Source organism: Dasypus novemcinctus, chromosome 3 (assembly GCF_030445035.2).
Source record: "Dasypus novemcinctus isolate mDasNov1 chromosome 3, mDasNov1.1.hap2, whole genome shotgun sequence".
Lineage (NCBI taxonomy): Eukaryota > Metazoa > Chordata > Mammalia > Cingulata > Dasypodidae > Dasypus > Dasypus novemcinctus.
In genome coordinates, this window is record NC_080675.1 from 127,402,508 (window position 1) to 127,416,712 (window position 14,205).

The following is a 14,205-nucleotide window of genomic DNA, read 5'->3' on the forward strand; positions in this document are numbered from 1 at the left end:
CATTATTCACAATTGCCAAAAGTTGGGAGCAAACCACATGTCCATGAACTGATGAATGGATAATCAAACTGTGGTGTATATATATATATATATGTGATGGAATATGATTCAGCTATAAGAAGAAATGAAGTTCTGATGCATGAGACAACATGGATGAATCTTGAGGACATTATGGTAATGAAATAAGCCAGACACTCAAGGACAAATTTTTATCATCTCACTAATATGAACTAATTATATATATACAAACTCATGGTATTAATATCTAGAATATTGGTTACAGAAGATAGAATGGGGAGCTGATGCTTAATTTGTGCAGAATTTTTAATAAGGCTGATGATAAATGGAAATGGATAGAGGTGATGGTAGTACCTTATTGTGAGAGTAATTAACAGTGCTGAATTGTGTGTGTGATTGTGGTTGAAAAGGGAAGTTTAGGATTGTATATATCATTAGAACGAAAGCTAGAGGATAAAACACAGGACTCTAATATACTGAACCCTGTTGTAGACAATGAATGTGGTTAATAGTACAAATGTAAGAATGTTCCTTCTATGAACTAGAATAAAGGTATGTCACTATTACAAGGTATATTGGTCAGCCAAATGGGTGCTAATAGGAAATACCAGAATCTGTTGGCTTTTATAAACGGTATTTTTTTGGGGTAGAAGCTTACGATTACCAAGCCATAAAGCATAAATTACTTCCCTCACTAAAGTCTGTTGCCACATGTTTGAGCAAGATGGCTATGATCTTCAGCCTTCCTCTTCCTCTTAAGACTCTATGGTCCTAGCTTCTTCCAGTATCAACTGTAGGCTGGGATAAGTCTCATCTCTCTCCCAGGGCTCAGCGGCTTTGTTATCTCCACAAGGTCAACTGTAGACTATTAGGCTCTCTAGGCTTTGTTTCTCTCCCCAGGGCTCAATTTTCTTTAGGCACAGCTGCTCTGCTCTCTTCCATGTGTTTACCTACAGGGCTCCAGCTTAAAACTCCAACCTTTTTATTGCCGTGTGGTTTTCCCTGTGAGTCTCAACATCCTATCCAATTAAAGCCTTAAGCATAATTTAATCAAGTAAAAGTGAAACCTCTGAATCCAATATAATCTAATATGCCAAGAGGTACAAACCAGTTTACAAACATAGTCTAATATGTATTTTTGGATTTCATAAATAATGCCAAACTGCTACACAAGGTATTAATAATAGGGTAGTATAATAGGGTAGTATATGGAAAAAATATACCTTATTCAAACTATGAACTATAGTTAACAGTAATCTAGTATTAACTCATAAGTTGTAACAAAGGTACCACACCAATGCTAAGTGTCAATAATAGGAGGCATGAGGGATATGGGGTGTTTTTTTTTTGGAGCAATGAAAATGTTCAATAATTGATTGTGAGGATGAATGCACAATTCTGTGGTCATAATGAAAGCCATGGATTGTACCCTCTGAGTGGGTTGTATGGTGTATGAATAAAACTGCTTTATAAAAACAAAATCTAAAAGGAAGGAAAGTATAGAGTTAGGTGAAATATTGTTTTCTTCATTTGATTGTCCCATCCTCACCATTCATACCTATATTTTGCCTTAAGAAGTCATGCATCATGATCATTCAATATCTTTAAAATGAATTATTGGTTTATTTTATTTCATGTAATCAAACTGATATCCATTTGATAGTAATTTTATGCCATTTTTGCTGTTGTTCACTAACCAGAAATCACTAATGTCTATGATAAATTTTGATATAAAAATTATTTTAAGGGTGATTTGTTGACTTCTTCCACAAAATCTTATCTAATGATACTTTAAAACCTACACAGGTTTTTAAAGTATAAATAAAGGAAAATTTTACTTTAGTTAATAAAAAGAATTAAAAACAGGAGTTGCATTATCTCTTTGTTTCTTAATAGCATTTAAAATTACAAGGGGATTTTGCTTATTAACAATAGGGCACAGTTGAATTAGCACAAAATTTATTTTTATATATTTTGTCCAATTAGGGTAAGAGAACATCCTAATGGCAAATTATTATGAAATTACAGAATTCATTTTTAAAATAACAAAAGTCTGTAATTCTACCCAAAAAATAACCACTATGACCACTGTGGTCATTTGAAGTTATATGTACCTCAGAAAAACATATTCTTAAATCAAATCCATTCCTATGGGACCTTTTGATCAGGCTACTTCAGTTAAGGTGAGACTCACTTCATTTAGGATGGGTCTTTTTTTTAAATTTTTTTCTCTTTATTTTTTTAATGCTACATTAAAAAAATATGAGGTCCCCATATACCCCCCACTCCCCTCACCCCACTCCTCCCCCCATAACAACAACCTCCTCCATCATCATGAGATATTCATTGCATTTGGTGAATACATCTCTGAGCACTGCTAAACCTCATGGTCAATGGTCCACACCATAGCCCACACTCTCCCACAGTCCACCCAGTGGGCCATGGGAGGACATACAATGTCCAGTAACTGTGCAGCACTAGCCAGGACAACTCCAACCCCCGAAAATGCCCCCACATCACATCTTTTCCTCCCACTCCCTACCCCCAGGAGCCACCATGGCTACTTTCTCCACACCAATGCCACATTTTCTTTGATTACTAATCACAATAGTTCATGAATAGAATATCAATAAGTCCACTCTAATCCATTCTCTATTCCTCCATCCACCCTAGAATGGCCGTGTCCACTCCACATCTATATCAAGAGGGGGCTTAGATTCCACATGGATGCTGGATGCAATTCTTCTGCTTTCAGTTGTAGGCACTCTTGGCTCTCTGGTGTGGTGGTTGACCTTCTTCACCTCCATGTTAGCTGAGTGTGGTAAGTCCAATAAACCAGAGTGTAGGAGCTGCAAGTCTGTTGAGGCCCAGGACCTGGCTATCACATGGTCAGTCCAGAGATTCAGGTAGGATGGGTCTTAATCGTATTACTGGAGTCCTTGATAAACAGAATGAATACAAAGAGGGAGAGAAAAAGCCAAGGAAGCTAGGAGCTCTAATCAACAAAACCTGGAAGAGCTGGGGGACACCAGTAGATATTGCCATGTGACCTGCCCCGTGGCAGAGAATCCAAGGATCACCAGCAGTCATCCCTAGAGTATCCCAGTCTTTTGAAAGAAAGTATCACTTTGATGCCTTGATTTGGACATTTTCCCAGCCTCAAAACCATGAGCGAATGAATTCTTATTGTTTCATTGAACCCACTTCATGGGATCTGCTTTCAGCAGTCTAGGAAACTAAAACAGCCATTTAAACTGATAATGTCTTGCCAAATTTTTTATTGTTTTTGCTGTGTGTTGGGATGATAATATACAGAAATGTTTGTATCCTGCTTGTTTTGCAGTTTACAGGGTTCCTTTGAATTCTTATATGCTGACATCTGATTAGTTCACATCCACCTGCAGACTTAAACTGGAGAACAAGACCCTGAAAGTTTTCCACTCTTTTCCATGTTTTATTTAAGTGCAGCTCCCTTTTACACTAGGGAATGAATACTCCTCTTCCTATTGATGAATTCTCTAAGTATAAGGGGCTGATTTCTTTTTCTGGATAATGTAAATGACCTATGAATTCTTATCTTGCTGGAAGTAAAGAACACACACATATATATATAAACATATATATATGTATGTTCTTCCAGTCTCTTTTTCTAACTAGCTTCACATCCCATTGTCCTTTCCCATTCTCAAGCTGTCTGGCACTTTTGGGAGTTGTGAACTCTTTAATGGATAAAGAGTAAGAAGATGTGGGAAATGAATAGCAGCTTTGCTGCCTTGCAAAGCCATTACCATAAACTAGGGAAGTGATTGAGAACCTTGCTGGGCAGAAGCCTAGGCCCCAGATATCTGACATAGGAGTATACGATAGGGATTCCCGGAAATAGTCTCCTGTTTCTTCTCTGGTCAGGTTAATATTTCAGGGATTTAGATACAGGTCAATCACTGAATATTTCTCACTCTAGCCAGTGGCCTTAAAGTTAGGGAAGGTTCCTCCCAGAAACTGGTAAATTTTGGCCTTCCAGTGCAGTTGTGACATTGTGTTCTTTTTGGTTTAGTTGGGCTTTTCCATGGGAGTAGTTTAGATGGGTGAGTTTTGCAGTTAGCTGCCTGTTATTATACTCCAGAAATCATCTAAGTTAAATTTTAATCAGAAAATGAAATATTTCTGTCAGTTCTCTAAGATGAATAATACATGTTAAATGCTCTGTAAAATTTAAAATACTGCTCTCAGCCTACCAATTATAAATAGAATACTATTAGCTTTCAAAGCTGCTAACCTCATTACAGCATTAACTATTAGGCACTTCAACCAAATGTTCACAAAGTAATTGGATATTTTGAAAAGCTGTCATAATCAAGGTAACCAAGCACATGTCCTATGCTCTCTAACTCTACAAAAATACCTTTGGTTCATATTGCATTAATTTGTTTTCATTAAGAAATACCTATTGTTAATTCCTATATACCAGAAAACATTATGCAAAATGCCCAACTGGAGGGGAGGACAGCCAAGCATGAACTAAGCACATTCCAGAAGAAGAAGATAGATATATAAATAATAACAACATTGAGCAGAGAAGGAAGAGGGTAAATTAGGAGAAGGTATAGTCTAGTGGTTAAGAAAGATGGTGCAGAACTTACATTGCATGGGCTCTAATCCTTCATCACCGTACTTCCTCTGTGAGCTTAGAGACACTACTCTTTCGTGTGTGCAGTGTCTTATCAATAATGGAACACTGATGAGACTTCTATTATCTCAGAGGGTTGCTCAAAGAATTAAAAATAATTAAATGAGGTATCCATATACAACATTTATTATAGTAAAGGTTATTTGGTAATTAATATAAAATATTAAGAGAAGAAGGAAATATGAGTGCTAAATGTGCTGAGACCAAAGCAGAAAGTCTCAAGATTCTAATGAGAAGGTGAGTGGACCATTTTAACATCATATCTCAGCTGTATATCCCCAAGATCTGTTGACTTAATTTTAAATGTTTTGAATTTATCATGATCTCTCTTTTCCAAATATTAGTCCAGAATTTGATCTGTCACCTTTTGGGCACAGATTTTTGCCATTATCCTCTGGAAAGTAAGACTCAGAGGAAAAAATTATAAAAGAAAAGAAAATGTTTAATTGCAATAAATGTAAGGATGGGTAGTTACATTATCACACAAGTACCAGTAAACCAAAACAAAATACAATGAACAAAACCAAACAGTATTTAAAGGAAAAAAAACTGCAAAATTTCTAAGATCACCAGGTTTACATGATGTTTTCATGTTGTTTGTGGTGGAAATAGCAGTGTTCCCACCAGATTTTCGTATTTTCTGAGGTCATAATAAATCACCAGATAGCAACATGATCAAAGTCAGGTTCAAAATTATTTTCTTAGGGAATCTAGGCTTGAGAGAAATAATAAAGATTTTATATTTTGTAGATCAAAACTTTTGTTTTATCTCAAGATGCAGGGCATTTCCCCCCTTCTGAATGTAGTATGTGAAGAGCTTAGTCATATTGGAAGTAGGGCAAAGCTTCAGTTTTTGCTTCTATGCCTCCTAACATGTTTTTCTACTTCCAATACCTACTCACTTCAATCATTTTTCCAAATTCATCTGATAATGTCAGTTCCCACTGTTAAATTCTCAGCAAATTTTATATTGTCTACATAAGAAATCAAAACTCCTGAGGTATATGAGACTAGATCATCTCCCGGCACTTCCTCATTTTTTGCCTAATTTCCCTTAGTGGAATATCTGTCTTTCTATATCTATCAGTAACAGCATGCCATATCCTTGTCTTGGCTATCTCTTAATCATCCACTAATTCTTAGCCCCATCTCATTTCAAGAGGTTTTTGCTGCCACTCTCCACCAGGTTGTGGTATACACATTCTAATTTGGTGTCTTCATAGCACCTTTCTCATAACAGTTCTCATAATTGTATTAAATTTCTTTTGTGAATGGTTTCCCTATTAGTCTGTAAGTAGATTCATTGCTGTATAATCAGTGACTAGTATCTTTCACTCATATGTGTTCAATAAATGCTTGTTGAATCAAGTTCTAGGGACACTTTGCACTTTTCCATGGCCATTATATAAATTCTTATCCTACAGGCTAAGGTTTTTCCCTCTGACTTCCCCTCCCTTCTCCACTAGTAGACTCAACTTAGCCTTTCAATCTCAGGGCAATGCAACCCATATAGAAGATTTGTCTCTATCTCCTGGGCTTAGCTCCTTCACTATATGGCCAACCAAACCTTTTAGCTACCTCTATAATAGCACTTCTTGCTGCATGAAAAAATTAGATCTCATTGTGCATGCATCTCATTAGAGATGTATAAGTGTACATTAGATGTATAAGTTTTTACATTAGAGACCATTTTTTTTCCTTATTACAGAAGTTGTGGGTTTACAGGACAATCATGCATAAAGTACAGGATTCCCATATACCACTTGATTATCAATAATTTGCATTGGTGTGGATCATCATTTGTTACTGCCAAAAGCACATTTTAATAATTGTATTATTAACTATAGTCCATTGAATAACTTAGGGTTTACTGTATAGTGCAGTTCCATGTTGTTGTTTTTTAATTCTTATTCTGTTACCATAAATCCAACCTAACATTTCACTTTTAACCACATTCAGATGTATATTTCAGTACTGTTAATCACATTCACAGTGCTGCACCATCATCATCACCACCATCCACCAACAAAACATTTCCATCATTCCAAACAGGAATCCTGTATCTTTTAAGCCTAACTTCCCTTTACCTATCCCCATCCCATCCCCAATAGCCTATATTCTAGATTCTATATCTGAGTGTGGTTATTCTAATTATTTCATAACAATGTGCTCCTAAAATAGCTGTCCTTTTGTGTCTAGCTTAGTTCACTCAGCATGACGTCTTCAAGGTTCATCCATTTTTTGGCATGTAGAAGGCAATGTTTTAATCAACTTTAGGTTCTTACCACTGAGTACAGTGCCAGAAATGTAGTAATGTGTAGTCAATGAAGGGAGATTTCTTTTGTCAGACTGCTGGTTTTGATATAAAAATGAATAAAAGGTTTTACAGTAGAATACACCAGCAGCATTGAAGCTTTCTCAGTTAAAAAAATATATATATATATGAATCTAGTATTTTATTATGAATTGGACTTATGGAGGTTTTTTTGAAGGAAAGTTTCAAGTGTGAACAACAGTATATTTTCACTGTTTTTCCAATTTTTCTATGACTATTATGTATTAGCATTAATGATAAATGCATAAAAAGCTTGTATTAAGTTGGATAACACAAAAGTACATCTATTTACATTGCTTTGTTGATGTTATCCATAAATTTTCATATGTAACTCATAAATATTTGTTAAAGCTCTCGTTTTGGTTGTGAAGCATTGTTTGGGTCACAAATCCACAGCTTTTTAGGGCATTTTCTTCATCAAGGTATTAGCTTAACTAACTGAAAATCTAAAATAGAAAAATCATGTTTTTTATATCACCAGCCTGCACATATTAGATTCATTTTGCCCTTACATGGCTTATAGTGAGCGATGTTCAATAATGATATCATTTTCATAAAAATCACCCTGTGAGGACACAAACAGCAACATGGCAGCAGAGTAAGGAGCTCCTAGAGTAAGCTCCTGCTATAGGGTGGTCAGTAAACACCCAGAGCTCTCTGGAGCTAGCTGAAGCACCAGTTTGGGGGCTCCAGGAGACCAGAAGAGCATCCTGCAACATCTTTGAAGGAATGGAAGGAGGAGACTGCCCATCTGAAGAGAAGATTCATAAGTAGAGTGCTCCATGCCACAGAGGTCAGTGCCAATCCTCCACTGGAGCCACAAGCCACCTTGGGAGCTCTTCTGCGGCTGGAACTGAAAGCTCCACTTTCCAAAAATGGGAGAGGAAGAGAGGGCTGGGCACAAACTTCAGTTACTGATGAGTAAATTGGTTGGGCCAAAGTATAACCCTAAAAACAGCTAAAATTTGAACCCATCTGAGTCAGAAAGAGGCCAGTAGCCACCGTTTTGACTTTACCCCCAGCATGAGGTGAAGTCCCCCTGACCGAAAATTACAGGGACGGTAGGAATCTATTTCTTTCACCCAGATCAGCATGCAGCCCTAGCCTAGGCTTCACCCCACCTGTGACAGGAAGGAGACTGGGGGACCCTGCACCAGCCTATCCAAGTAACTGCTTGTACATTTGGCAGGCACAGACTGAATAATCAGAAGTCTAACGGGGCAACTACAGTCATCTTGGACCCACACTGCCTAGATTGTTGCCCACACCTGCTGCTCCTGTCCCAGGCAGGGGAGAAAGAGGCATGATGCTTCATCAGTCTCTCTGAGCAATGACAGTTTAGGCCTGCACAACTTGGATTATTCCACACAATTGTGACTCTGTCTCTACCCCTGGAAAAGGAGAAAGTTGGGAGAAGCTTCATAGTTCCTGGGGCACTGAGGGCAGCTTGAGTTTCTGCAGATTATACTACCAATTACAACCTTGGCTCCTACTGCACAACCAGCAAGGAAGGAAGGGCAGGAAGCCCTAAACTAAAGAGAAAATCTGCACCCAGAATAAATAGTAATCCAGACACCAAGACACCAACAGAAAATTACAATCCACACCAAGAAACAGGAAGATATGGTCCAGTTTAAGGAACAAGACAAGCCTTCAGATGACATAAAGGAGTTGAGACAGCTAATCATAGCTGTTCAAACAAATCTCCTTAATAAATTCAATGAGATGGCTAAAGAGAGTAAGGTTATTAAGAAGACACTGGATGAGCACAGAGAAGAATTTGAAAGCATACATAGAAAAATAGCAGACTTTACGGGAATAAAAGGTGCAATAAACTAAATAAAAAACCATTGGAATCATAAGATTCGAGGAGGCAGAAGAAAGGATTGGTGAGCTTGAAAAATTTCCTCTGAAAGTGAACATATAAAAGAACAGAATGCATGAAGAAAAGAATGGAAAACACTGAACAAGTTCTCAAGGAACTAAAGGACAGCAAAAGCCATGTAAACATACATGTACATGGGTGTCCCAGAAGGAGAAGAGAAGGGAAAGGGAAAAGAAGGAACATTTGAAGAAACAATGATAGAAAATTTCCTAATCCTATTGAAGGACATAGATATCTATGTCCAAGAATGTCCTCCCATCCAAAAAAATCTAAATAGACTAACTCTGAGAAACATTACTAATCAGAATGTCAAATGCCAAAGACAAAAAGAGAATTCTGAAAATAGCAAGAGAAAAGCAATGTGTAACATATAAGGAATACCCAATAAGATTAAGTGCTGCATTCTCACCAGAAACCATGGAGACAAGAAGACAGTGGTATGATATATTTAAGATACTACAAGAGAAAAACTTCAACCAAGTATCTTATATCTGGCAAAATTGTCTTTCAAAAAAGAGGGTGAGTTTAGAATATTCACAGATAAACAGAAACTGAGAGAAATTTTAAAAAAGAGACTGGATTTTCAGGAAATACTAAAAGATGTGCTAGAGCCTGGAAGGAAAAGACAGGAAAGAGAGGCCTAGAAGAGATTCTAGAAATGAAGATTATATCAATAAAAGTAACAAATTATCAAAAGTGTGGTGAATATAAAATATGACAGATAAAACTCAAATACTCAAGAATAAACTTAAACCAATGATGTAAAGAACTTGCATCCAGAAAACTGCAACTCACTTAAAAGAAATTTAAAAAGGCCTAAATAACTGGAAGAACATCCCATGCTCAAGGACTGGAAGATTAAATAGCTTTAAGATATCAATTCTACTCAAATTGATATACAGATTCAATACAATCCCAATAAAATCCCATTAGCAGTTTTTAAATAAATGGAAAACATGATTATTGAATTTATTTGGAGAGGTAAGGGGTCCTGAATAGCCAGAAACATTTAAAAAGGAAAAGCAAACTCTCAGAGGCGTGGCAAGATGGTGTCTGAGTAAGTACACCATCGTCATCTCTCTTACAAAAGACTGGCTGTGTGGTGATGGCGACCTGATGGAGTAGGCTGTTTTGGGAACCTGCAGGGTGGGAGGTGTCTGGACATCGACGTGGCAAGTCTGCAGCAGAATTGGTGTTTACTCAAGGGAATTGAACAGGCTCCCACCTACCACATGGGAGGTTCCTGGTTTAGTTGCTGGTGCCTCCTAAAGAAAAGAGTGAGCTAGAATGACAGGATAGCACAAGAAGCTGACACAGCAAGACACAACAAGAGACATAAGAAGAAAAACATAATGAGAGACACAGAAAACCAGGGAACAGACGTGACTCAAGTAATTAGGCACCTCTGATCATCAGAGGTCTTGGGTTTGGTTCCTGGTGCCTCCTAAAGAAACAAGGAAGACAAATAGACACAGCAAGTACAGAAATAAATAAATAAAAGTAAATCTTTTTTTCAGTTTAAAATAAGAAGAAAAAAAAAAAAGGAAAAGCAAGCTCTCATCTCCAGACTTTAAATTACCTAGCTATAGTGATAAAAAGAGCATGGTACTGGCATAAAGAAAAACACATAGACCAAAGGAACCAAATTGATGGTTCAGAAACAGGTTCTTACATCTATGGTCAAGTGATCTTTGATTAGCCTGTCAAAACCATACAGCTCAGGCAGAACAGTCTATTCAACACATAGCGCTGAGAGAACTGGATATCCATATCCAAAAGAAGGAAAGAGGTCCCCTACTCACATCTTATCCAAATATTAACTCAAAATGGGTCAAAAACCTAAAAATAAAAGCAAGAACAATAAAGCTACCAGAAGAAATTGTAGGAAAGTATCTTCAAGACCTGGTGGTGTGTGGTGGATTCTTAAAGGAGATAAGAGGAGGAATGAGATGGACTACTGATGTTTAATGTATGTAGAAGTTTTAATTAGCTTTGCTGTAAAAGTGTGGAAGTGTGTAGTGGATGGTAATGCCTAGTGAGTAACACCTAGTTTATAAATGGGGATGTGACTGAAAATGGTAGTCTAGGGATGTAAATGCCAATTGACATAATGCTAGAGAATAATCTAGGAACTGAATAGCACAGTAAACCAAGAGATGGATGAGAATTGTGGTTGATTGTAAAGATGCAAGAGTGTCTTTGTGAGCTAGAGCTAATGTACATCACTATTGGAGAAGCATGGGGAAAAAAAACTACTGGTGTGACCTATGGACTGTAGTTAGCAGTAATAATATATTCCTGCATCTATGCCAAAGATGTACTGTGTTGATAATGGGGGAGTATGGAAAATGTGTGTCAAATTCATAATATGGATGTGGTAACAATCAGATGATATTACCTGTAACAAATGTTCCACCAGTATGGTATGTTGATAGAGGAGTGTTTTTTGGGAATTCTGCACATGTGCATGATTGTTTTATAAGTTTACAACTTGTGTCATAAAAAATATATTTAAAAAATAACAATAGGGTAGATTGGGAGAAAAATACACCAAATGTAAGAAAAGGATTATAATTAGTAGTAAGATTTTCAGAATATTCTTTCATAATGTGTAACAAACATCTCACAGGAATGCAAGGTGTTGGTGGAAGGTTGCTGTATGGGACCCCTGTATGATGTTATGCATGTTTGCTTTGTAACATGCATTACATGTTACTATACACTTTACTATATGCTTATTGTTTATGTATATTCATATATAAATGATATAAAGATAATTATAGGTTGGTTTGGGAGAAAAATATTTTGGTTAGTAGTAATATTTTGACAATGCTCTTTAATCATTAGTTAGAAATGTTTAACAACAGTGCAGGTTGTTGTTGGTGGGGTAAAGTATGAGAGTCTTGTATGATGTTATATATGTTTGTTTTGCAGGATCACAACTATTACTATATACTTATTTTTATGTATGTTTATGTATGAGTGATATACTTCAATAAATTTTTAAAAAAATTAAAAACAAAATCACCCTGTGAGTGCCTTATGCAGTGTATTTCCACTCTTCTCCAATATTTGTGCTTGAAATAAGTCCTAAGTTGTTGCTTCCACCTTTATAAGATACCAAAAACTCTGGGTGGCAGCCAAACAAGTGAAGACTGAGTAACATGGCTGAATTATGAGGGCACCTATTCTTTTTTGAAAGCAAGTATAAGATTATTGATTGTGATAACCTCCAGTATTCTTTTAAATAGATAATATTGGCTCAGGATAATAAAATTCTTATCTTTTAAAGTTCTTAACAATTTATCCTGACAATTGTCCATGATGTCCCAATATATCTTTTGCCATATTGGTATGCGTATGTTCCATTAATTTTTTGCCATTCATTACCCCATTACATTTAGGCATTGCATATTCCACATTTCTTGAGATGTGACTTGGGTCTATCAAATCTAATTACCTGTGAATTGTTGGGGAAAAAATATAATAGCATAGCTTTAACAATTTTTTAAAAAATAATTTATTTTTAATATCTCTATCATTTGTGGTATTCTTCATAGATGTTGATTATAATCAGTTTAGTGCACAATAAAATCAAAATAGGTATCATTTACCCTAAAAAGCAATCAATAGTATTCTAATTCCAGGGTTAAATCACTCAAATGATATAACTCTCACGGCATATATTATTATTCATATTCCTCAAAGATTCATATTTTAAAGTTAATCACCCTTCACTAACTGGTGTCATGAAAAACTAGGTGAGCTGCTTAGATGAGATCTAATTGGTGCCGACAGTTCATTTACTTTTGGGATGCAACTTAGCTAATCTATTTACGTGTATTTTGCATTTGTGTTTAATAATACAAAATTCAGAGATTTTGGGGTAAAGGATAAATTACTGAGATATGAGAGAAAAATACTATCAGATCAGGAAACTAGGTATTTCCTCCATTCAGATTTCATCTTTTTGCGTTTACCGTAAACTCACTTTCAATTTTCAAGTCTTTTGTTATAATTCAATTGAAACAGGTTTCCATGAGAGAAGTAACAGAATTGAACACTTGATGCCTTAGATGGCTGAAAATGATACCATTATTCAGGGTTTAAAAGAAATGGTTTTTAAGCATAAAGCTGGCCTAATTCAATCTGTCTGCACTATTCATCTGTTTGCCTAATTAAATCCTGGTTTTAACAAAGTGCTTAGAAAACAGAACTCATATGGAAGACATTCTTTTCTGAAGAAAGCTCACAAACTGGCCTCAAGTCATATCGTTTGATCAATGTGTAATGAAAGGAAGACCTCTTGCTATTTTATCAATGAGAGAGGAATACAGGTTTAAAATAACATCGTATAGTTTGAATATGACATTGCAGAAATTGAAATAAGTAGGGGCAGGTATGGGAGACAAAGGAAGACTTCTGTGTTATTGCTTTCCAATAGTGCTAAATTCCACTGGAAATTGCATTTTGGTGTGTACACAAAACACACTCACATTTGAAAGGAATTTTGCACACATCCCTGTGGCAAGTCACATTCTGAAAAAACCACTTCACATTTGTGAATGAGAGATTTTAAAAGAGCTGAAATTGCTTTTTCTGTCAATTAGAGCTTGGTGGTGAGGGAGTCCCTCTTTTTCATACATGTAGTTGAGAAATTATTTCATTGCTGATGTTAGAGACTATGCTGTTTAAAGGGCTCTTCATGTTTCTGTCTTGCAGACACTTTTCATGTCTTTCTTCTAAATACATGTGCCCTGGTGTCCCTGCCGTCATGAGTACCTTGCTGGCGAATATAAATGCTTTCTATGCTCACACAACAGTTTCAACAAATATACAGGTTTCTGCCTCAGATCGATTTGCTGCTACCAACTTTGGCGTAAGTACTATTTTTTAAACTTTAAAATCCCTAATAGTTACATTTTCAAAAGACTTGATTCAAGATATGCCTGGAATCTTATTGGCATAAGGAGCCTTTTAGGAAATATCTTCTAGTATAATGGGCTGAAGCCCAAAGTTCAGTGAAATATCTATTTGGCAGTCAATAGAAATATTCTTTTTCTTTTTTTTTTAAAAGATTTATTTATTTATTTAAATCCCCCCCTCCCCGGGTTGTCTGTTCTGTGTGTCTATTTGCTGCGTCTTGTTTCTTTATCCGCTACTGTTGTAGTCAGTGGCACGGGAAGTGTGGGCGGCGCCATTCCTGGGCAGGCTGCACTTTCTTTCACGCTGGGTGGCTCTCCTTACGGGCGCACTCCTTGCGTGTGGGGCTCCCCTACG

At 36.4% G+C, this 14,205-nt stretch overlaps 1 protein-coding gene across 1 annotated transcript in view; it reads left to right on the plus strand.

The window, feature by feature from the left end:
- UNC13C (unc-13 homolog C) overlaps window positions 1–14,205 on the plus strand; it is a 738,074-nt gene that overhangs the window by 351,393 nt on the left and 372,476 nt on the right. Inside the window, exon 13 of the mRNA XM_058294229.1 lies at window positions 13,648–13,804. Within this exon, the coding sequence (XP_058150212.1) occupies window positions 13,648–13,804 (157 nt within the window). The remainder of the gene's footprint in view (window positions 1–13,647; window positions 13,805–14,205) is intronic.